We start from the raw sequence: 22,876 nt of genomic DNA on the forward strand, positions 1-22,876 counted from the left end.
CCACAGCCACCGGGAAGTCCAGCGCTGTCAGGCTAAGTTATAAGCTGTGGCCAGTCGCTCACGCTGGATACGCTTTCCTCTCTAAGCCACGGGAAGCAGGGACTGCAAGAGCCCGCGGGCGGCTAACACAGTCTCGTTCCTACCCCATCTCACCGAGAACAGAGTCTCAGGAAGCAGAAATAAGATAACAGCACATTCGGAAACAACTGTTTTCTCACTTTGGAGACATCTGTGTATTTCCGATAAGTCAAATCACTGTGACAAACGAGGAAAAAAGTGTAATCGTGTGAAAGCTGTTTTTCAGGCTCTCCCTGGAAGCCGTCCTTGAGGACGGTGGGCAGAGACCGCGAGCTGCCCCAGGACACCCAGGAGGACGGCCAGAACAGTGTCCGTGGGCTCTGCTCAAGCCCCAGCCTCTCCTGCTACCCGGAGGACTAGACCGACAGCTTCTCTGCGTGCTGGAGGCAGCGAGGCTACATCATGGTAGATGACTCAAGCTCCACAGAAGCGTGCAGGGTTCCTGTACTGACTCAACACATAAACAGCGAAGCGCATCCGTGATGTGTCCACAGGGGATGCGGAGACGTCACCCAATGCACTCCCGGTGCAGCCGAGTGACCAACGTTCACATGAAAGCAGCTCAGCCCGAGCCCGCCCTGCCTGGGGGTGTCTGACCTGCTGGGACCCCCCTCCCTGAAAACAGGAGCCTGTCACTGATGTGCAGCTGGTGCGCATTCCAGTTTTAGCAGAATAGCAAAGAAATGAGTGGGAACCAAGAAAACTGCATCAGCCCTGGCTTCACTGCTAGGACAGCTGCGTGATCTCAGGCAGGTCACGGACAACCTGACTCTTGTCTTCCCTCCACGTCTAGAACCATGAGGGGTTCAGAGGCTCTGGGACCACGCTGACAGCACCACCCAAGAAACGCATTGCTGTGCAGGCACGAGTGCAGAGTGCACGGGAGCTCCCGTCGCAGCTCACACACGCTATGCTACTCCTGCTGTTGAGTGCAAAGCGTTCAAATGATAAGAGGTTTGCAACTTTTCCTTTCTAAGATCAATGTAATTTAGAGAACTGGACGATTTAGAAAAGATCGACACATCTCTGCGATTTAGTTTTGCCTGGCCTCTCCTCGGGCTGAGGGGTGGTGTGACTTGGTATGTGGAGGAAGAAAGGTCAGTCCACGACTGCAGGCCCAGCAGCTGCCCTGGGACAGCCCGGGCGAGGGGACGGCTGACGGCTCTCCAACTCTGCACACGCAGCCAAGAGCAAAGGCGGGGATGACGTCGAGACAGCAGGCCGTGGGTGGCTATCAGGAGCAGCCAAGGCCACGCCTGAGGGGCCGTCCACCCTACACCTGCCACCTGCACCAGCCCAGCCTCCAGAGCAGGAGGGGACCTGACATGAAGGAACACCGCCACTCCGGGGCCCACCGTGCCTGGAACTGCCAAACCACAGATGCACCAGGAGCTACTCTTGTTACCAAAAAGACATTTCCAGATGAAAAAGAGGAGGTGGGTCTTGATGGGCACGGGGCACAGAGGCACCCCTGTCCTGGAGGGCCACGGCAGCTCGTTACTGACCTATGTGGGCGTGGGCCACGGGGCCTGTGAGCGTGGCGGTGGCGGCGGCACTGGGAGCGGCGGCGGGTCTCCCTCCCGGGTGAGATGAGGTGGAGGATGCAGAGGATGAGGTGGACGAGCCCTGAATGACCCGGTCGAGCCAGGGCTCGATGTTGGAATGGCTCTGGAGCGGAGTGGAGGTGAGTCGCCCGGGTCGCCGTAAAGAGCCCTCATCTTCTGAGGCAGATGACGTGTCTGTGGTTAAAATAATGATGACAGGCATAATGTAGGGATGAGTCGGGGAGGGGGTGGCGCTCCCACACCGGCACCTGCGTCTCCCAGGCCTGCCCGGGGCAAGCTGTGCACACCTGCGCCGCTGAGGCCCAGCGCGGCCACGGGGTCGTCTCAAAGGCTGCCCTGGGTCTAGAAGGTCTAAGTTCTCCGCTGTAAGATCCAAGGAGCCCTACCTGGGAAAGCGGTTTCAGAGCCCAGCCTCCCCGGGAGGACTGTCCGGGAGCCCACACGCTGGGAGTGGAGGCGGCCCAAGCCCTAAGTGGCTTCAGCACATGCCTTGGTGGGGTCCCAAGTACCACGGCAGTCCCTAGGTGCTGAGTGCTCATCTGAGAGAATGCCCCACACAACCTTGACACACGGCCCGGCCTGCCCCCCGAGGCAGCGCAGTGGTCAGGGGCGGCAGCCCCACCCGCCCCGGCCTCCCCTGCACACCTGCGTCTTCTTAGGGGAGGCGGTAATGAGCCCGGGGAAGAATAACCCCCGAAGACAACTGCTTCACTCAGTAAGATTAACTGTTCACTGAGATTTTTCAAGTCACCATGACTGTGCATTTTATTATTAAAAAGTTTTCTTAAAAATTGAGTGGTATCTGTAGTTATATTTAGTGGGAACATTAATTTGACAGCTATTTCTAGAAGTTTTTTTTCAATATAAACTTTTCCTTTCCTTTAGAAAGGAAGTGTTACCAAAACCCCCAAATTGTCTTATAAATCTAGTGTGCTTGGTTTTCACTACATCATCAAACCAAAAACTCCTGACACCAGTTTCGTGACTTCAAAATCAAGACAGGCAGCAGCAGGACACCAGACATCACCAATACTCCACGTAAAAGTTCTCATTTCTAATGGTAGTAACAACGAAACAATAATAAATTTTTAAAATCCTCCAAATAACCTGCTCCCATTTAAGGCCTGGTAACAATATAGTAAATAATCAATAAGATGAGAATAATTTTAAGATTCTTAAATCAGAGAACTTAAGTATTCCAGTAAGCATTGACTTTGGGTTCCTCTCTTTACTAAAAAGAATAAATAGCATCTTAGTAAAAGCATTAAAATGTACCCAAAAGTCCGGAAGAAAGCAAGCACCCACTTGGGTTAGAGCCACACTGTGTACACTGCACGTACACAAATATTTCTGATCTCTAGTTTTTCCAAATCTTTACTACAGGTCAGACGGGGAAGGGAAGGTTATGAGGTCGGAGCCGTGCAAGGCCCACACAGCTGCTCCTGACGCCGTCCGTCAATACCTGGAGGCGTGTAGGTTTCCACAGACGAGTGTACGAGAACAGAACGTCTTTTGGAAGGCATAGGCATCTTCCTCTCCTTGTACTTGGCCAGAGCTGCTTGCACCGCTTCCGTGTGAACATCTACGTAAAAACACAGCAGTAAATACACTTTCTACAAGATTGCTTACGAAGTAACAAAATTAAGTTCATATTATTTGTTTTTATTGAATGTAAAAGAGACATGAGTAAGGCCTATCATAAAGGAGGCACATGATGTAATGAGCACTGGGTGTTAGATGCAACTGATGGGTCACTAAATCTACCCCTGAAACTTATACTATACTATCTGATACTTATTTTAAATTTAAAAAAATAAGCATAGCCTATGACATTGGCCCTAGATTTCTTTAAATGTTCCTTTGTTGGGAGATTTAGACTATGTAAATATTTTCATAGTTATAAATCAAAACTAGATAAAAAATAAATCCCCCAAATTAAAATGAAACAAATGAACCTAAATGTGTCTCTAGTTGTCCTGAAGTATTCCAAATGACTTTTTTTTTTTTTTTTTTTTTAATGATAGTCACAGAGAGAGAGAGAGAGAGAGAGAGAGAGAGAGAGAGAGGCAGAGACATAGGCAGAGGGAGAAGCAGGCTCCATGCACCGGGAGCCCGATGTGGGATTTGATCCCAGGTCTCCAGGATCGCGCCCTGGGCCAAAGGCAGGTGCCAAACCGCCGCGCCACCAGGGATCCCTCCAAATGACTTTCAATCAGTGCAGTTAGACTGTTTAGCCTGCTCCCCTGGAGGGTATCTACTAAGGAGGCACAGAAAATAGAAACTCTGGGGCCCCTGGGGGCTCCGGGGCTGAGCGTCTGCCTTCAGCTCAGGGTCCCGGGATCGAGTCCCACGTCGGGCTCCCTGCATGGAGCCTGCTTCTCCCTCTGCCTATGTCTCTGCCTCTCTCTGTCTCTCATGAATAAATAAATAAGATCTTAAAAAAATCTTTTTAATTAAAAAATAAAAAAAGCTTACCAAAAGAGCTTAAATGGAAAGGAAATGTATGTCACACAGGGTGGAAATGTTAAGCAGACGAAGCAGAGGGCCCAAAAGCTACTGACATGCAGCCTACAACTGAAAACATGAATCTTTTCAATGGCCATTCCGATAATTCAAATAAAATATCACAGACTGACTTAAATATTCATAAAAGTACTGACAGAATGGCAGAAATCTGATTAGAAGGAAATCTCCAAAATGAGAAAAAGAAAAACTAGTAAAAACACCTGCCGTAGTAAAGCTACTCCACAACATATGAAAATTACCGATACCAACCCTGAAGCTTGAGGTCCAAAAATGAACAAAAAAGTTTAAAGGAATTATACTAATCGGCAGAAAGGATGATTTCTCTAGGGATTTTTTTTTTAATTTTTATTTATTTATGATAGTCACACACAGAGAGAGAGAGAGAGAGGCAGAGACACAGGCAGAGAGAGAAGTAGGCCCCATGCTCCGGGAGCCCGACGTGGGATTTGATCCCGGGTCTCCAGGACCGCGCCCTGGGCCAAAGGCAGGCGCCAAACCGCTGCACCACCCAGGGATCCCTCTCTAGGGATTTTTACAAGCATCCGGGGAGAGACCGCCAACCCTACGAGTCACATTAGGGATCCTAAGGCTGTGTGGAGGCCAGATTTTCTCTTAAAAAGAGATGTGGTAAATGATCCCTCAAGTGGAAACCACTTCCCCTGCGGCCCCAGTGGGCGCCCCTACCTGAGCGGAAGCGCTCGTCCCGGGAGTTGGCCGGCCGCGGCTTCTGCTGCTTGGGTGCGGCAGCTGACGTCTGCGCGGGGCCGGAGACCCTGTTCTCTGCTTGTAGGGACGGATCTACTCCTGCGACACAAATTTGTAGGATTGTCTTAACAATTTGCTTTTGTGATTATAGAACACTCCAGTTAAAGCAGCACGCATTGCTCCCGTGTCGCTCTGCCGCGCTCGCTGCCCACGGGTAGCAGTGGAGCGCCCACAGCCTCTGGCGGCCTCTGAAGCCTGGGAGGGCCCTGGATCGACACGGGCCGCCACGAACACCTCCGCGGCCCTCTCCCGACTGCGACCGGCCTGCCTGGCCTCGCCGCCCGCTGTCTGTACGATGGGTGACCATCACAGCGACGTGGCCACTGGGGCGCGCTCTGGGGAGGGCCCTTTAGAAACGTGTTTCTGCATCACAAATGTGTCCTGAATCTGGAATGGCTTGTGTCACTCTTCTTGGCACTGTCCACGAGGTCGGCCAACTCCCCCCAACGACATCCCACTGTGCAGTCACTGGGACAGCAGCACCGCGGGTCGGTGCAGGGAGGGCTGCGCACGAGGCGGGCCACAGAGACCGCGGGGCTGAGCACATGGCCCTGAGCATGCGGCCACGAGCATGCGGGCCCCGGAGTCATGAGGCCGACCCTGGGCTGGCTCTGAACCCTCCTCCGCTACCCTCTGACGCCCGCATGAGGCAAGCCTCCCCCGCTCCGTCGTCTGAGGCCCGGGGCACGTCGGAAGGGTAGCCAGCGGGCCTTGGCCCGGGCTCCCCAAGGACAGGCTGCCTAGCACTGTGTGCAGCCCCCGCCGGGCATGGAGCCACCGCACCCCGGGACTCGTGGAGGCTGCCAGGGCGCCCCGTGGGCTCCGTGGCCCTCAGCGCCTGGAACCCTCAGGTGCGAGCAGGACGGCCGTCATCCTATGCCCAGAGAAAGCGCAGGTGCAAACCCAACAGCTTGCCTGAGCGCCTGGACACGGGAAGGCGAGCAGCCCCGCCTCAGCCTTACAGCTGTCCATACCTGCCGTCTGAACCTCCTCCAACAACCCGGCAGCTTATGGCTTTAATCCACATCCCTCAGATTCCCCCTGAGCTCAACCATCTCTGTCTGCTTTTGCCTGGTAGGCTTGCCGCTTACAAAACCATGATCAAGTCTTCAGCCCAGTTTCCTACTTGGCTTTTAAAAAAATCATGTTGGGGGACTTTCTGGCTTTTTAAGTTTATATTAATTTCACTTAAATTAAAAATTCAGTCTCCCAGTTACACTAGCCATTGTTTTGAGCGCTGGACAGCCCTACATGACATTTCCATTATCACGGAAGTTAATAAATGGGACAGAGCTGCCTTACACGGTCTGGATACTAGTTCTTTTTCACTTATTTGTGTTACAGTGATCTTCCCACTGTGTGACTTGTCCTTAATCTCTTTACGGTGACTCTGGATAAAATGACATTACTTTAAACACGGTCTGGGCTCTCTCCGTTCAGGTCACAGCCCAGGCCCTTTAGTGACTCATGGAATCCCGTCTATCTTGAGATGGTGACGATTTTCCTATACAATCTTCTACGATGCTGTAGCTTTTATGTTTCCTCTCAGTCCTTCTCCATCGGACACTGGTTGCTGTGTCCAGTGACGTGTCCTACACGCGGACAGGGAGCTGTGCCAGCACCGTGCCCCGCAACGCTGCCCCCAACAGCGGCCACATCTGCACACGCGGGCCATTCTGTGTCTGTCTGGGCTCTGGGTGCTGCTCCGCTAACCCAGCTGCCTGCCCATGTCCCAAACCATGCCGTCTTCATGACGACAGCCCAATAATTATTTTCCAATCTTCCCATCTCATTCTTCTTTTTTGAGCACATTTTGAATCCCTTGGCCCTTTAGACTTATATAAATTTTAGAATTAGCTTGTTAAATTTCGCCAAAAAAAATTTTGTTGAAATGACAAGTGTGTGAGCTCTACAGATCAACCTAAGGTAGGAAGAACTGACAACATTGCAGCATTTGTTCTGAACCTATGTAAGGGAATGTTCCTTACTATCATCACAAAAAATCATTATATTGTATAATCATAAAAATATGATAAATCCTATCTGAAATAAGATCTATGCCAGCTCCAAGCTATAAGTTATAACCTGGGTCTTTGATTTTTATTATTTAATATTAGACATATTGCCCAGTCCTCCTTAATAAAATACAAAACATATCAATTTTTAGGCCAAGTTTGGTAAGAAAAATGGCTGTTATGAAACAGCTGAGTGGCCGACCTTACCTTGAAGAAGTGGGATGTAGCGTGCAAGCAGCTTTGCCCGTTTCTTTTCATATCCTTTTTGAGTGATGTCACCTAAAACAACAATGACAAAAGATGATTATATTCTCTCCAAAGTTTTTGAATGAAAAAGTAATTCATAATGGAGAAAGTGGAAACACTAATATCTGTGACGCACCCACACAATGGAACTCTGTTCAGCAGTAAAAGGGAACAAACTTTCGTTTTATACAGGAGCCTGGATAGAGCTTACATGAGTATCACTAAGTGAAAGCAGCCAGGCTCTAAGGGCTACGTACGCAGTTATTCCATTTACATGACATTCTGGGAAAGATGACACTATAGGGACAGAGCAGATGGGGGTGAGGGAGGGGGTGACTACAACGGGGAACGAGGGAGTTCTTGGGGGTAATGAAGCCGTTCTGTTTTGGTGGTGCTGGTGGCCCATGACCACGTGTTCATCAAAACCCAGGAAGGGTGAATTTTATTGTATGTAAAGAATACTTTAATTTTTAAAAATTGTGGTCATCATCCCCTAAGAGCCTGTTAGAAATGAAGACTCAAAAAAATTTTAATAAACATGTTTAAAAGTTAAAAACAAAACCAGAAAAGCAGACTCTGAGGCCACGCTGCAGAATGAGCCCAAGCCTGCATTTCATCAAGATCCCGAAGTGAGTCCCAGGCAGGTCCGTAGGTTCCCGGTGTGGAAGTGGGGGTGGGAGGCCCTAGCCTGTCCCCGGGCAAGGACTCGGGAACAGGGACTGCTGTTCCAACAAATTATCATAAAGAAGAACAGCCTAAAAATAAATTAAAGCTCCCAGGAACAAGGCAGGAAGGGTGTCTTAAGGAAAGACTTCTCAATGTACGAGCACATTCTGTTTCCTAGAGAGAACTTGGCACGCTCAGCATGAACCCATCATGCTTTGGAGACTTTATTTAGACCAGAAATATATGTTTACGATTTCCATGAGTAGCCTGCCTGGGCTACCCGTCTGCAAGACAAAGCCGCACTGTTCTGCGCCTGCTGCCCGCCCCCCCCCCCCCCGCCCCTACCCCAGGCGCGCAGGGCCCGGCTGCCCGCTCAGGGATCAGGGGTCGGGCTTGGGGTGCTGCAGGGGTGCGGGGGCTTGACCAAGGCCCGCCTTTGCACCAGCACGTCCCTGCACGGCCCAGGGCCTCTCACGGCCCGACACCCCCGAGGGCCTCACATCCAGGGGCAGACCCCTGGACGCCTCCGGGGAGACCATCCTACATTCCTCCAAAAGATGGGTGTGAGGTCAGGGCAGGCAGGCCGACCACAGGCTGGGGCGGGGGAGTGGACAAGGCCCCCACCACGGCCCTCCCTCGGCGCCGGCCTCCGTGCCGCCCAGGCGTCCTGGCTGTCCTCGTCCCTCTGCTCCCACCTTGTTCCCTCACCACCCCTACCGGACGCCAGTCATCTAACTGGAGCTTGTTCTGCAGAATGGACACTGCTTTGTGTCCCTGTACTTTTACTTCACCTGAATAGCATCATACTGCAAATCTCACTCGGCCTATTTTTCCTGCCAAGCGCTCCACCTGTAATGTCAGCCGCTCCGCGACGCAGGAGCATACCTCACCCGCCACTGACTGCGGGCCCTCAGGGTGCACCATCCTTGGCCTACCTGCTCCCTGGACACTCAGACCCCAGTCTGGGCCAGGACAGGACTGTATAATTGAGCTTATTATTTTTTAACTTGTGAACGACTTTAAAGCGCATGTATTTTTTAAAGCAATATCTACTAAAAAATGATTCTTTTGAAATATACAAAAATGTGTGCTTAAGACAAAATTAAATGAAAACTAAATACTGTTACACTACATTAAAACTGATAAACCCCTATTTAAAAGCAGGGGACTGATTTTCCAGGATATTTAAAAATTAAGTGCTCATTGCCCTCAGCTGGCTCCTTCCTCGATTCTCATTCCAAACGCACATTTCCACGGGGAGGGTGCCAGAGGGCATTCAGAAATGAACGTTAACTCCCCGCTTCCTGCCTGTGACCTCACAAAAGTGGTCTCACGCTTTCTACTGAACCAGCTGAACACAACCAAGCTGCACATTTTCACGTGTAACCAGTTGCCACATTTCTCGTGTCCAACGTAGACACTCAGCCGACACAGCAGCGCATGCAGACTTCTACCCGCACAAAGACAAAGGTGGAATTCCAAGGAGAGTGCGGACACGGAACCACTAAGCTAGTAGAAAAGTGGCCCCAATCCAAACCCTCTGAAGCCAAGTTCTGTAACCACCGGAGACAAAGAGCAGAGCCTAACTCCCAAGCTGGCTGCATACAACTGGGGGAGCCGACGTGGGGCAGGGGGAGGAGCCACTGAGGACAGAGCTTTAAAAAATACATGCGCTTTAAAGTCGTTCACAAGTTAAAAAATAATAAGCTCAATTATACAGTCCTGTCCTGACCCAGGTGCGGGGTGGGGGTGGGGGGGCTTGGGGAGATGCCAGGGCCCGTCCTTCTCTGGGGGTCCATGGGCTGCTGCTCGCTGCTCGCTGTGCTGACCAGCCCTCCAGCCATGGCCACAACACCGGCGCCCAGTGACCTCCACTGCTGCGAACCAAAGTCACTCCGGATTATATGTGCAAAATTGCAAGGAACATCTCCAGGTTGCAACCCAGACACCAGAGTTCCTAACAGGAGGAGGAGGAGGAGGAGGAGGACGAGGACGAGGACGAGGACGAGGACGAGGACGAGGGAGAGGAAGGAGAGGAAGAAGTAAATCTGCTGCCATACAGCATTACGACAAACACACCCCACTATTTGGAAGGTGCGGGATGGGTATTACTTACATGATTCATGCTGTACTAGCAGGTAGAAGCAGCAAGTTGGAAACTATATACATAAAGAATGGTAGAATTCTGGTAACAACCAATAAATAGAACTACGCAGGCTGGTAGGTGTATGTATTTCTGTGTGTGCCAAAAATGCCTGGATGGATGCTCAACAAATTATTAACAGTGATTTATTTATTTAGCTTGGGGTAGGTGTGAGAAATAGTTTTTACCTCACACACTTCTGAATTCTTTACATTTTTTAGCACAATAACTGTAATTAAGAATATATGGGAAATAGTTTGATGATGTATATGGTTATATAAGATGTTACTGCAGGAAACTGAATGAATTCTATGTACTATTTCTGCAACCAATGAAACTAAAATTATTTCAAAATAAAAAGTTAAAAATACACGGAACAGACTATATAAAACTGGTGTTATTTCTTTTTTAAGTGATATAATTTGTCAGTGAAACCATCTGGGCCTGCAGATTTATTTTCCAGGAGGCTGGGGATTTTTTCCCCCTTCTATGTTTTGTTTTATTTTACTTAATTAAAGCTATATACATATATATATTTTTTTAACTTAAAGCTTTTTTTTTTTTTAAGACCAGTTTCAGGTTCATAGAAAATTAAGGGCAAGTAGGAGAGTTTCCATATGCCCTCTGCCCCAAGACATCCTCCACCACAGTGGTATATTTGTTTCAACTGATAAACTATACAGACACACAGTAATTACCCCAAGTCCACAGTTATGGTTCACTCTTGGTTTTGCACATTCTATGGGTTTGGACAAATGTTTAATAACATATCCATCATTATGATGGCACACAGAGTATTTTCACTGCCCTAAAAAATCTGTGCGCTGTTCACCCTTCCCTTACTCCCCAATCCCTGGCAACCACTGATCTTTCTACGGTCTCCATAGTTTTCCAAAATGTCATATAGTTTGATCATACAGTAACCTTTTCATATTGACCTCACTTACTGAACTTAAGTTTCCTCCATGTCTTTTCATGGCTTGACAGCTCTTTTCTTCTTAGTGTTGAATATTCCATTACTGGATGAACCGATGTATCTATTCACCTACTGAAGGACATCTTGGTTGCTTCCAAATTTCCTGTAAACAACTGTGTGCAGGTTTTTGTGTGGACATAGGTTTTCAACTCCTTTGGGTAAATACCAAAGAATATGATCGCTGGGTCATATGCATGTGTAATTCTGTGAGAAACCACCAAACTCTCTTCCAAAGTGGCTGCCCCATCCTGCATTCCCACCAGCAGGGAATGAGCGCTCCTGTCGCGCCACATCCTCATCAGCACTTGCTGTTGTCCATATTCTGGATTGTGGCCACTCTAGAGATCTGCAGCGGTGTCATAGTTGTTTTAAGTTTCATGTCCCCAATAACATCTGATGTACTGCATCTTTTTATATGCTTATTTGCCATCTATATGTCTTCTCTGGTGAGGTGTCTCTTAAGGTCTTTGGACCGTTTTTCAATCTGGTTGTTTCTTCACTGTTGAGTTTTAAGAGTTCTTTGTATATTTTGGATAACAGTCCTCTCTATCAGATGTATTTTTCCATAAATATTTTCTCCCAGCCAATGGTCTGTCTTCTCTTCCTCTTAACATTGTCTTTTCCAGATCACATGTTTTTTGTTTTTTTTTAAAGATTTATTTATTTATTTATTTATTTATTTATTTATTTATTTATTCATGACAGACAGAGAGAGAGAGAGAGAGAGAGGCAGAGACACAGGAGGAGAGAGAAGCAGGCTCCATGCCAGGAGCCCGACGTGGGACTTGATCCCGGGACTCCAGGATCGTGCCCTGGGCCAAAGGCAGGTGCTAAACCGCTGAGCCATCCAGGGATCCCCAGAGCACAAGTTTTTATCAGAATGTATCTGATCAATTATTCATATCACAGATTGTGTCTTTGGTGTTGTATCTAAAAAGTCATCACATACTAAGTTCATCTACCTGTTCTTCTATGTTAGCTTCTATCTACCCTCTAGTTTTATTTATTTATTTTTTAATTTTTTAAATTTTTATTTATTTATGATAGTCACACGCAGAGAGAGAGAGAGAAGGGCAGAGACATAGGCAGAGGGAGAAGCAGGCTCCATGCACCGGGAGCCCGACGTGGGATTCGATCCCGGGTCTCCAGGATCGCGCCCTGGGCCAAAGGCAGGCGCCAAACTGCTGCGCCACCCAGGGATCCCCTACCCTCTAGTTTTATAGTCTACATTTAGGCATGAGATCCATTTTAAGTTAACTTTTTGTGAGGGGTCCATGCCTAGGTTCATTTTTTTGCTTCTGGATGTCCAGTTGTTCCAGGACCATTTGTTAGAAAGACCATCTTTGTTACACTGGATAAGCTTTGCTCTTCCATCAAAGACTAACTGGCTATGTTCATGTGGGTCTACTTCTGGATTCTCTATTCTGCTCCATTGACTTGTCCCTTCTGTTGACACCACAACACACTCTTGATTACTACAGCTTTACAGTAAGTCCTGATTTCACAGTGTCAGTCTTCCAACTGTATCTCCTTCAAAATTATGTTTCTATTTTGGGTCTTCTGCCCCGCCCTATAAACTTTAGAACCAGTTTGTCAATGTCCACAAATGCTGACATTTTGATTGGGACTGCACTGAATCTATTTGATCAACTTGGGAAGAACTGACCTCTTGCCAATATTGTCTGCATATCCATGAACATAGACTATCTCTCCATTTATTTAGTTCATTGATTTCTTTCTTCAGTATTTTGTAGTTTTCCTCATATAGATCTTGTACATACTTAGTTTTTTTTATACATAAGTAATTAATTTGAGAAGTGCTACTGTAAATGATACTGTGTTTTTAATTTCAAATTCCACTTGTTCAGTGCTGGTATTTAGCAAAGTGACTGACCTTTGCATATTAACCTTGTATCATGCAACCTTGCTATAACTGTGTATTAGTTTCAGGGTTTTTTTTGGGGGGGGGACTTGTTAATTCTTTTGGATTTTCTATATAGACAATCATGTTATCTGTAAACAAAGACAGTTTTATTTCTTCCTTCCCAATCTATACATTTTTTTCCACTATAATGTTGAAAATGAGTGGTGAGAGGGGTCATCCTTGCTTTATATCCTCTTACAGGGAAAGCTTTCAGTTCCTACCCATTAAGTATGATGTTAGTTATGAGTTGGGTTTTTTTTTTTTTAAGATTTTACTTATTCATGACAGACACAGAGAGAGAGAGAGAGGCAGAGACACAGGCAGAGCAAGAAGCAAGCTCTCCACAAGGAGCCCCATGTGGGATGTGATCCCAGGACCCCAGGATAATGCCCTGAGTTGAAGGCAGGGACACCCAGGTGTCCCCAGTTGTAGGTTTCTTATGTAAGATAGTCTACTTTATTAAGTTGAGGAAGTCCCACTCTAGTCTTAGTTTACTCAGTTTTGATCGTGAATGGGTGTGGTGTTTTGCCAAATGCCTTTTCTGCATCTTTAATATGATCACGTGATTTTCTTTCTTTTGCCTGTTGCTGTGATAGATTTTCCATGAATTGATTTTTAAATGTTGAACCAGCCTCGCAAGACCTAGGATATATCCTGCTTAGTCATAGTATATAAATTTTTTTATTCAAATTCAATTTGCCAACATATAGTATAACACCCAGTGCTCATCTCATCATGTGCCCACCTTAATTATAATTCTCTTTATACACTGTTGGACTAAATTTTCTAATATTTTGAGAATTTTTGCATCTATGTTCATGAGAGATACTGGTCTGTAGTTTTGTCTTTTTGTAATGTCTTTGTCTGGTTTTGGTATCAGTGTAATGGGACCTCATGGAAGGACACATTCCCTCTGCTTCTAGTCTATGAAAGGGACTATAGAGACGTGGTATTATCTCTTCCTTAAGTGCTTGATAGAATTCCCCCAATGACCCCATCTGGGCCTAGGGTCTGCTTTCTAGTTTGAAAGGTAGCTAATTATTGATTGAATTTATTAATATAGGACTATTCAGTTTGTTTATTTCTTCTTGTGTGAGTTTGGCAGATTCTATCTTTCAAGGAGTTGATCTTTCTCATCTAGGTTATCAAATTCCGGTGTGCAGAGTTGTTCATAGTATTCCTTTATTATCCTTTTAATGCCCAAAGGATCTGCATGATTTCTTTCATTTCTGATATTAATGTGTGTCCTCTCTGTTTTTTCCTTAATTGGCTTGACTAAAGACCTATCAATTTTATTGATTTTCAAAGACCCAGCTTTTCTATTGATTTCTGGTTTTCAGTTTCATTATTTCTGCTCTAATTCTTATTTCTTTTATTCTACTTAGTTTTTATTTAATTTGTTCTTCCTTTTATAGCCTAAGGAAGAATCCTTAGGTAATTGATCTTTTAAATTGAGATATAATTGACGTATAATATTATATTAGCTTCAGGTATACAACATGATTTGTTATTTGTACGTACTGTGAAATGAACACAATTAAGTATAGTTAGCCATCATCACACACAGTTCAATTTTTTTCTTGTAATGAGAACTTTTAAGATCTACTCTCTTAGCAACTTTCAAATACCACCAATCTGTTCTCTAGATCTATGAGCTCCGTTTGTTATGCTAGATTCCACATATAAATGAGATCATACGGTATTTGTCTTTCTCTGCCTGACTTATTTCACTCAGCCTAATGACCCCAATGTCCATTCAGGTTATTGACTTTTGATCTTTCTTCTTAATGCTGTAAGTTTCCCTTCAAGTACTGCTTTTGCTGCATCCCACAAATTTTAATAAGTTGTGCTTTTATTTTCTTTTAGTTCAAAATATTTTAGGATTTCTCTTTGGACCTGTTTTATTTAGAATTATGCTGTTTAATCTACATATTTTGAGTTCTCTTTGTTATTGATTTCTAGTTCAATTCTGTTGTGATTTGAGAGCAAACACTGTATGATTTCTATTGTTTTAAATTTGTGAAGATGTGTTTTATGGCCCAGAATGTGGTCTCTCTTGGTGAATGCTTCAGGTGGGCTTGAGAAGAATGTGTATTCTGGGCAGCCCCAGGTGGCTCAGCGGTTTAGTGCCGACTTCAGCCCAGGGTGCGATCCTGGAGACCCGGGATCGAGTCCCACGTCGGGCTCCCTGCGTGGAACCTGCTTCTCCCTCTGCCTGGGTCTCTGCCTCTCTCTGTGTCTCATGAATAAATAAATTAAATCTTAAAAAAAAAAAAAGATATGTTTTTGAAATCTGTTTGAGGATACCAGAAACTAACAAAGAAGTGAAGAACTCCCACTGGAGGGGGTCTGATGATTCCAAAAGGAACAACTAAGTAGCCGAGCTAGGCAGAGCTTCCATGCTCTTATGAGGTGGAACACTCACTGAGGAGGAGGAGGAGGAGGAGGCGGCGGCCCATAGACAGCCTAGGTTATCGGAGAGCCGGAGGGATCGCAGCTCAGGCATGAACTGGGAATAGAGTAGCCCTTGCGAGTAGCCCTCGCAAGAGCTAGTTTCAAAGCACTCTCTCTGTACATGGATTAAGGTGATCTTGGACTGTATGCACCCCCGGTCCATCCACCCTTTACACACAGAAACATCTACAGTCACAAATCATTGCTACACCTATAGTGTCTGCCCTCTAGGCAACAGGAAGCTGTGACTACAACCCATGAAAACCAACAGATAACAGGAAAATACAGACAGGAAATCCACCTTTTAAAATAACCATGATCAATATGTTCAAGGAATTAGAAAAGTAGGACTGTGATTTAAAAACAAAACAAACAAACAAACAAACAAACAAAAATAAAAACAAAACAAAACAAAACAAAAAGACAGAGGTGCCTGGGTAGGTCGGTCAGTTAAGTGTCTGCCTTAAGCTCAGGTCATGATTCTGGGGTTCTGGAAAGGAGCGCCACGTGGGCTCTGTGCTCAGCAAGGAGCCTGCTTGTCCCTCTCCCTCTGCCCCTCTTCGCTCATTCTAGCTTTCTCTCTGTGTCTCATAAATAAATAAACTAAAAGTACTACTGAGGTAAAGCTTAAAAGAAGTAAAGAAATGAAGGGATGCAGCATGTTTGTGAATCTGCATATTCAACACCGTAAAGATATAATTTCTGTCCAAATGGATCTTTAGAGTCTGAGTAATTATAATCAGAACTGTTGGAGGGTTTTTGTGTGTATGTGTGTAGAAATAGACAAGCTGATGCTAAAATGCACATGGAAAAATGCAAAGGGCCGAGATTAGCAAATCAAACTTGAGAAACAGAAAGGGGCAGACTTGACCAGACGTGAACGCGTGCTGTGAAGCTAAGTAGGGAGCAGAGTGAGATGCTAAGGGAGACAAGGAGAGGAAGGGACCAGGCATCAGTCCACAGCAGTAGGGAAAAGATGGCCTTCTCCATAAATATGCTGGGTCAACAGGGTATCCACATGAAACAGAAATGAAATGACTCTTTCTCACAAAATTCAATTCCAGGTGGACTATGCATTTAAATGTGAAAGATCAATAAATCTCTTTAAAAATAATATAAAAGAATATATCCATGACCATGAGGTAGGGAAAGAACTCTTATATAGGACACGAAGATTACTAACCATAAAAGAAAAAACATGGGGATCCCTGGGCGGCTCAGCGGTTTAGCGTCTCCCTTTGGCCCAGGGCATGATCCCAGGGTCCCGGGATCAAGTCCTGCTTCGGGCTCCCTGCGTGGAGCCTGCTTCTCCCTCTGCCTGTGTCTCTGCCTCTGTCTCTGAGTCTCTCATGAATAAATAAAATCTTAAAAAAAAAAAAAAAAAAAGGATGGAGAGTGCATCCCCCCAGCAACCTGCTAAGACCCCGTACAGCTACACCCAGGGATCAGTGACCATACCAACGGTGAGGCCCGCTCCAGTCCTGCCCTAAAAAGCCAACCCAGGACAGCACTTCCAGAGAAGACAGTTTGGCATCTGAGTCCCACCAAGAGAAGGAGCTTAGGAATCACTCTGAAGTCTCCACAGACCAGCCGAAGAAGGTGTAAAGCCAGGCTTGGCCACCTTCAAGACGATCACCCAGTGACTGACTCTCTGCCAGGACGAACATCAGTAGCCAGTGAGAGAGAACACGCAAACTTCCTAAATGTATTATCAATCATTTCAATAGACAATTAAAAAAACCCACTAGACAAAAAGGATACAGACAATGTAATCCGCAGTTAAAGGAACAAATCAATCGGCAGTAATGAAACTCGGGATGGTCCGGACACTTGGCTGGGCAAACGGTGGCCGTAGAGAAGCTACTATAAATGTGTCTCAAGAGTCAAAGGAGGATACGTTCAAAGAATTAAAGGAAAGGGTTATCGTCATGACTGAATGGAGAGGGGATGTCAGGCAGTTCAGTGGGAACCAGTGGGAAATGGGAATTAGAACTGAAAACACAACAGTGGAGATGGGATGTCCCCTGGGAAGTCGTCATGGCAGAGTGAAGACGGGGAATAAAGGGTGTGTGAGAGTGAGCGCACCTCGAGGGAGATCGTCTAACCCGAAAGAGAGGGAAGAGCTAAGAAAAATGCACAGAGGGGCACCCGGGGGCTCAGCGGTGGAGCATCTGCTTTCAGCCCAGGGCGTGACCCTGAGTCCCAGAATTGAGTTCCGCATCGGGCTCCCCGTGGGAACCCTGCTTCTCCCTCTGCCTGTGTCTCTGCCTCTCTCTGTGTCTCTCATGAATAAATAAATAAAATATATTTTTAAAATTTCACAAAGAGGTAATTAGAATAAAAAAGAAAACATCTTCTCTATGTATGCAGCAGACCTTGAGGTGAGCGGACTCATATCCTGCAGCTGCTGTAACAAATTGCCACAAACTTGGTGGCTTAAAACAAGAACACTTCCTAACTCACAGTTCTGGAGGCCAGAAGTCCAGAGTCCGTTTCATGGAGCCAGAATCAGGGTGACCTCTGAGGCCTGCGGGGGCAAATCCGTTCCTGGACTCTGCCAGCATCCCCCAACCTGGGGCCACATCACTCCCGGGTCGGCCGTGCTGTCCCCCTGCCCCTCTCCATTTGTGTGGGTCCACTCTCCCTCTGCCTCTTCTAAAGACATGCTGGATGGCACGTAAGTTCCACCCGAAGAACCCAGGCGACTCCTCTCCAGATCCTCAATCACATCTGCAAAACTGCTTTTCCCAAACATGGCAGTGTTCACAGGCTCAGAGGGATCATGACAGGATTCTGGGGGAACTTCCCGTATGTGCATTACAATGAGAGACCAGTAAGAACCACGTGTGGTCTTCAGAACGGCTATGCTCTCAGGGAGAACCCGCACTTCCTGAGTCACTCTGGCAGGGCAAACACGTCTCGGTCAACAAAGCCAGGTGTACCCCAACGCTGTGGTTGCACAGATAACCTGAATGACCCTGACTGTGTGTCGGTCTAGCAGTGGCACCTCAACGGACAGGGTGACAGAGGAGCTGTGGCCAGAGCCGGCTGACCGGGACACTCATACCAAAGCGGCCCCAACCCACCCTGCGTCCACTTAGTCCAAAACTGAGCCCGCCCTGACACCTCTACTTCCCACCAGCAGCCACCCTGTGAGCCTGACCCAGATGGAAGGTGCTCTCCATTCCTCTTTTCCGGAGTTCTTACCATGCTGGCTTGTGTGTGCGCTGAGGCCTCAAAGCCTCCCCTGGGGAACCCTTCTCCACGTGGACTACGGGGGAAGCTAATATGACGAAATCCACCCTTCCAAAATCCTAATTTTTTGAAAAATCAGGTGGTAGGTACATGGGTGCATATACCATGATTCTCTCTACTTTTCGGTTATGTTTGAAATGCTGCAAATATTAGAAAAAAGGTTAAACAAGAATTAATCATCCACACCACAGCTTTGACTCTTAAAAGACTCTCAAGCTGAATTTTGCAGTTGGCCAGGCTGCACTTCCCAAGGATCAGAGTCCTCGCTCAGTGCAAATGTTGGCCTTCCATTCCCGGGGCCTCATGAGCTTGTCTAAATTATCCCATTTCACTGAAGTAAGACGCTGAACACACAAGGAGACACAGCAATGTCACAGAGAAGGGTAACAAGGCTCTTCCAGGAAGATACAGCCCGTGGCGGACACCCGGGTGGCTCAGTCGGTTGGGCACCCAACTCCTGATTTTGGCTTGGATTGTGATCTCACTCTCTCCCCAAATAGATAAATAAATAAAAGCTTTAAAAAATACAGCTCTTGGCCACCAACTTTGTATTACATACATATGTAATAGAAAACAGACCTTTTAAAAATAGCAGCCAGGGGTGCCTGGCTGGCTTAGCCAGTGGAGAGTGGGGCTCCTGATCTTGGGGTGGTGCGTTTCAGCCCCATGTTGGGTGCAGACATTACTTCTTAAAATAGGGACACCTGGGTGGCTCAGCGGTTGAGCGTCTGCTCAGGTTGTGATCCTGGGATTCGGGATCGAGTCCCATGTGGGGCTCTTGTGAGGAGCCTGCCTCTCCCTCTGCTTGTCTCTGCCTCTCTTTCTCTCTCTCTGTATCTCTCATGAATAAATAAATAAGTCTTAAAAAAAATAAAATAAGACTCACTCTGACTGCCTTTTTAAGAAAGATCTTAAATAAAAATTAAAATAGTAGACACATCATTCAAGAATGGTTTTAAACATCACTTGGTGAGATAAAGCCCACTAGGGTATGATTCTTATTGGACACTCATGATCAGAACTCAGAATACTCTTGCAACTGGAAGGAGAACCTAAACACCATCCACTCGGGTGCGGTTCCAGCCTCTCAGCTGCGCACCTCCTACCCTCCTATTCGGGCGAACTCTCCTGAGGAGCCAAGTGGAGACACTGCTCCGGCGGAGCCCCTTGCCCCCAGACAACGGGCGTCCTTCTAAGGGAGTGTGTGGGGGCCCTGCAGAACCCCCGGAAACCACATCCCCTCCTCGTTACCGCCTCCCACCACTAGCCCTCCCCGACTCGGTTCAAAGAACACTGTCCTTCTGTTACGACTCCACCTCATTTCCTATCTTCCCTACCTAGGCGGGATGGGGCTTGCTCTTCTTATCCACCTTTCTGACTTTCCAGAATCTAGACTGCTATGAATTTCTTTTTAATTTTAAAATTTTTACTATTCCAGGGCACCGGGCTGGCTGAGTCAGAGGAGCCCAAGGCTGCTGATCTCGGGGTTCTGAGTTTGAACCCTATGTTGGGGGCAGAGATTACTTAAATAAATAAGGTTTAAAAAAGTAATAGGGCAGCCCTGGTGGCGCAGCGGTTTAGTGCCACCTACAGCCCGGGGCGTGACCCTGGACCCGGGATCGAGTCCCACATCGGGCTCCCTGCATGGAGCCTGCTTCTCCCTCTGCCTGTGTCTCTGCCTTTCTCTCTCTCTCTCTCTCTCTCTCTCTCTCTCTGTGTATGTGTGTGTGTGTGTGTGTGTCTCTCAGGAATAAATAAAATCTTAAAAAAAAAAAACCCTAAAACATGCCAGGTGCGGAAGACATAAAGATGAACAGATCCCCACTGCCGCTTGAAGTGCTCCTATGAGGGAGCCGAGCAAAGACCAGCAAACGGAGAAGTGCAGCGTGTGACGAGCCCTACAGCAGCGCTACAGGGGGAGCTCGGGCCGCGGAGCAGCCCAGCCGAGGACCGAGGACCGGGTGCTTCTCAGAGGAAGGCGCAACTCCAAAGAGAAAGTGAAGCTTAAACAAAGGCAGGAATTCAGCAGTGCGGAATAGTTGGCAATGAACGGAATGAGCAGTACGTGCAAAGTTTTAGGGTATTAGAACTGAGATCAGTATTGATACTCTTTTAAAAATGTATAAAGCAAAATTCTGTAAGGAAAAAAAAAGTTTGTGAAGAGACAATTGTGCTAGGATGATTCTCTATGAAAAGAAAAGAAATTCTAAACGGAATACTCCTGAATCATGTAAAGTGGGACACAGAAGCAATTAGTATAATTTTCAGAGACTTTCGAGCATGTTTTATAAATGGAAATATCTGATTGTCTTTACAAATATAAACAGAAATCCTTATTACACCAACACAGCTAAAAAATATGTTACAAAAAGTATAAAGAAATACACAAGGACATTTGGATATTTCCTTAAAAGTTGTGTTAAGAGTTGCATGGACTAACACTTCTCAAAGGTTCTGGACTCAGGACCCATTCACACACTTAAAAACTACTGAAAACCTCAAAGAGCTTATGTTTGTGTGTGTTATATGAATCAACATTACCATATTAGAAATTAAAATAGTGAAATTTTATAATTAACTTGAATTTGTTTATACCAAACCATGTTAACATAAATATACTTTTAATAAAAAATAATAGATTTCCAAGGCCAAAAATATTCAGTGAGTGCAGGTATTGGTTTACTTTTATAAGTCTCTCTCTCTCTTTTTAAAGATTTTGAGGACAGAGAGAGCATGAGACAGAGGGAGAAGCAGGCTCCCTGTCGATCCTCGATTGCAGGACCCTGAGATCACAACCTGGCCGGAAGGCAGACACCCAACCCACTAAGCCCCTGGGCGTCCCTACAAGTCCCTTTAATACCTGGCTTCGTAGAAACAGGAAGATTGGATTGATTGGATTGGACAGATTCTCTGACCGGCCTCGGCCTCAGCGCTCAACGTGTCGCGACATGCAGCTCGGCCTGAAGTCTGCAAGGCCAATCCAGCCTCACACAGACGTGCTGGCAAGGGCGGAGGGCTTCAAGGGCCTTTACGGATCGCCGTGTGCCCTCCTCAACCCCACGCCATCAAAACTAGGCCAGTGGTAGTTTCTCACAGAATAGCTGCAACGTAGAGTCTAAAACCTTCGAGGAACTTTTCGTACGGTTACATTACAACCTAATGGTCTATATTTTGATTGGATCTTTAATCTGTGCACAAATTTGTAATACAATACATTGATATTTAGAAAATACTGGTTCACGGGGCGCCTGGCTGGCTCAGGGGTTGAGCATCTGCCTCCGGCTCAGGGCGTGACCCCAGGGTCCCGGGATCGAGTCCCACATGGGGCTCCCTGCGTGGAACCTGCTTCTCCCTCTGCCTGTGTCTCTGCCTGTCTCTCATGAATAAATAAATAAAATCTTTAAAAAAAAATAATGGTTCACAGAATCATGTAGATCTTCTTAATGTTGACGTATTTCATCATATAATTTCAAAAACTGACATTAACATTGTCACTGAGCTCATCAAGAAAAGTATTTAATAAGAAGCTGGCATGCTCAGATAAGTCGTATAAAATTTTAATTTTTGTTCAAAAGCATGAATATTATCATTGGCCCTAAATTCTGACAGTTGTTTTCGCTCATTTATGTTCCAGAAATTGTCCACCAGACACCCAAGTCTCGGTAAACACGGTTTGTCCTACAACCATTTTTAAGTAAACACGGCATTTTGCAACAGAAGTGGCTTGTCCTGGGATCCCTGGGTGGCACAGCGGTTTGGCGCCTGCCTTTGGCCCAGGGCGCGATCCTGGAGACCTGGAATCGAATCCCACGTCAGGCTTCCAGCATGGAGCCTGCTTCTCCCTCTGCCTGTGTCTCTGCCTCTCTCTCTCTCTCTCTATCATAAAAAAAAAAAAAAAAAAAAAAAGTGGCTTGTCCTCTTCACACTCAAAATGCACAAGTGCTGTTCCTCACAATAGGCCCTGCCCTCTCTGTGCGGCACTTTCCATTTTCTCACAGGGTCGAGTCCTAAGAAAATTGATTTTTATTGCTTCATCAAGGGAGGATACGTTGAAGTGAAAGCGACGCCTGTTTTTGCTGCTCACTGGGGCCTGGCCTCGACTGGCGCGAAGGTGCCCGCACTGCTCCTGCACCGTCGGTACAAACACAGAAAGCAGGGATGACATCTCAGTGTCATTATGAAAAGGTTTCCTTCACAGGCACTCAGAAAGGGTCTCTGGACCACCATTTAGGAGCCCCTGGCAGATCCCTCTGGAAGGACAGG

The 22,876-nt window shown here is 46.6% G+C and overlaps 1 protein-coding gene across 6 annotated transcripts in view; it reads right to left on the reverse strand.

Annotated features, from left to right (window-relative positions):
• Positions 1-22,876, reverse strand: part of DIP2A (disco interacting protein 2 homolog A) — a 90,071-nt gene that overhangs the window by 62,947 nt on the left and 4,248 nt on the right. For 4 of the 6 annotated variants that reach the window (XM_072738510.1, XM_072738507.1, XM_072738505.1 and 1 more), the window contains exons 2-5: positions 7,157-7,228; positions 4,854-4,973; positions 3,106-3,225; positions 1,584-1,817 (exon numbers count right to left, since the gene is read on the reverse strand). In XM_072738510.1, the coding sequence (XP_072594611.1) occupies positions 1,584-1,817; positions 3,106-3,225; positions 4,854-4,973; positions 7,157-7,228 (546 nt within the window). The remainder of the gene's footprint in view (positions 1-1,583; positions 1,818-3,105; positions 3,226-4,853; positions 4,974-7,156; positions 7,229-22,876) is intronic. The other 2 variants (XM_072738509.1, XM_072738508.1) reach the window with 1 other exon arrangement.

Source organism: Vulpes vulpes, chromosome 15 (assembly GCF_048418805.1).
Source record: "Vulpes vulpes isolate BD-2025 chromosome 15, VulVul3, whole genome shotgun sequence".
NCBI classification, from domain to species: domain Eukaryota; kingdom Metazoa; phylum Chordata; class Mammalia; order Carnivora; family Canidae; genus Vulpes; species Vulpes vulpes.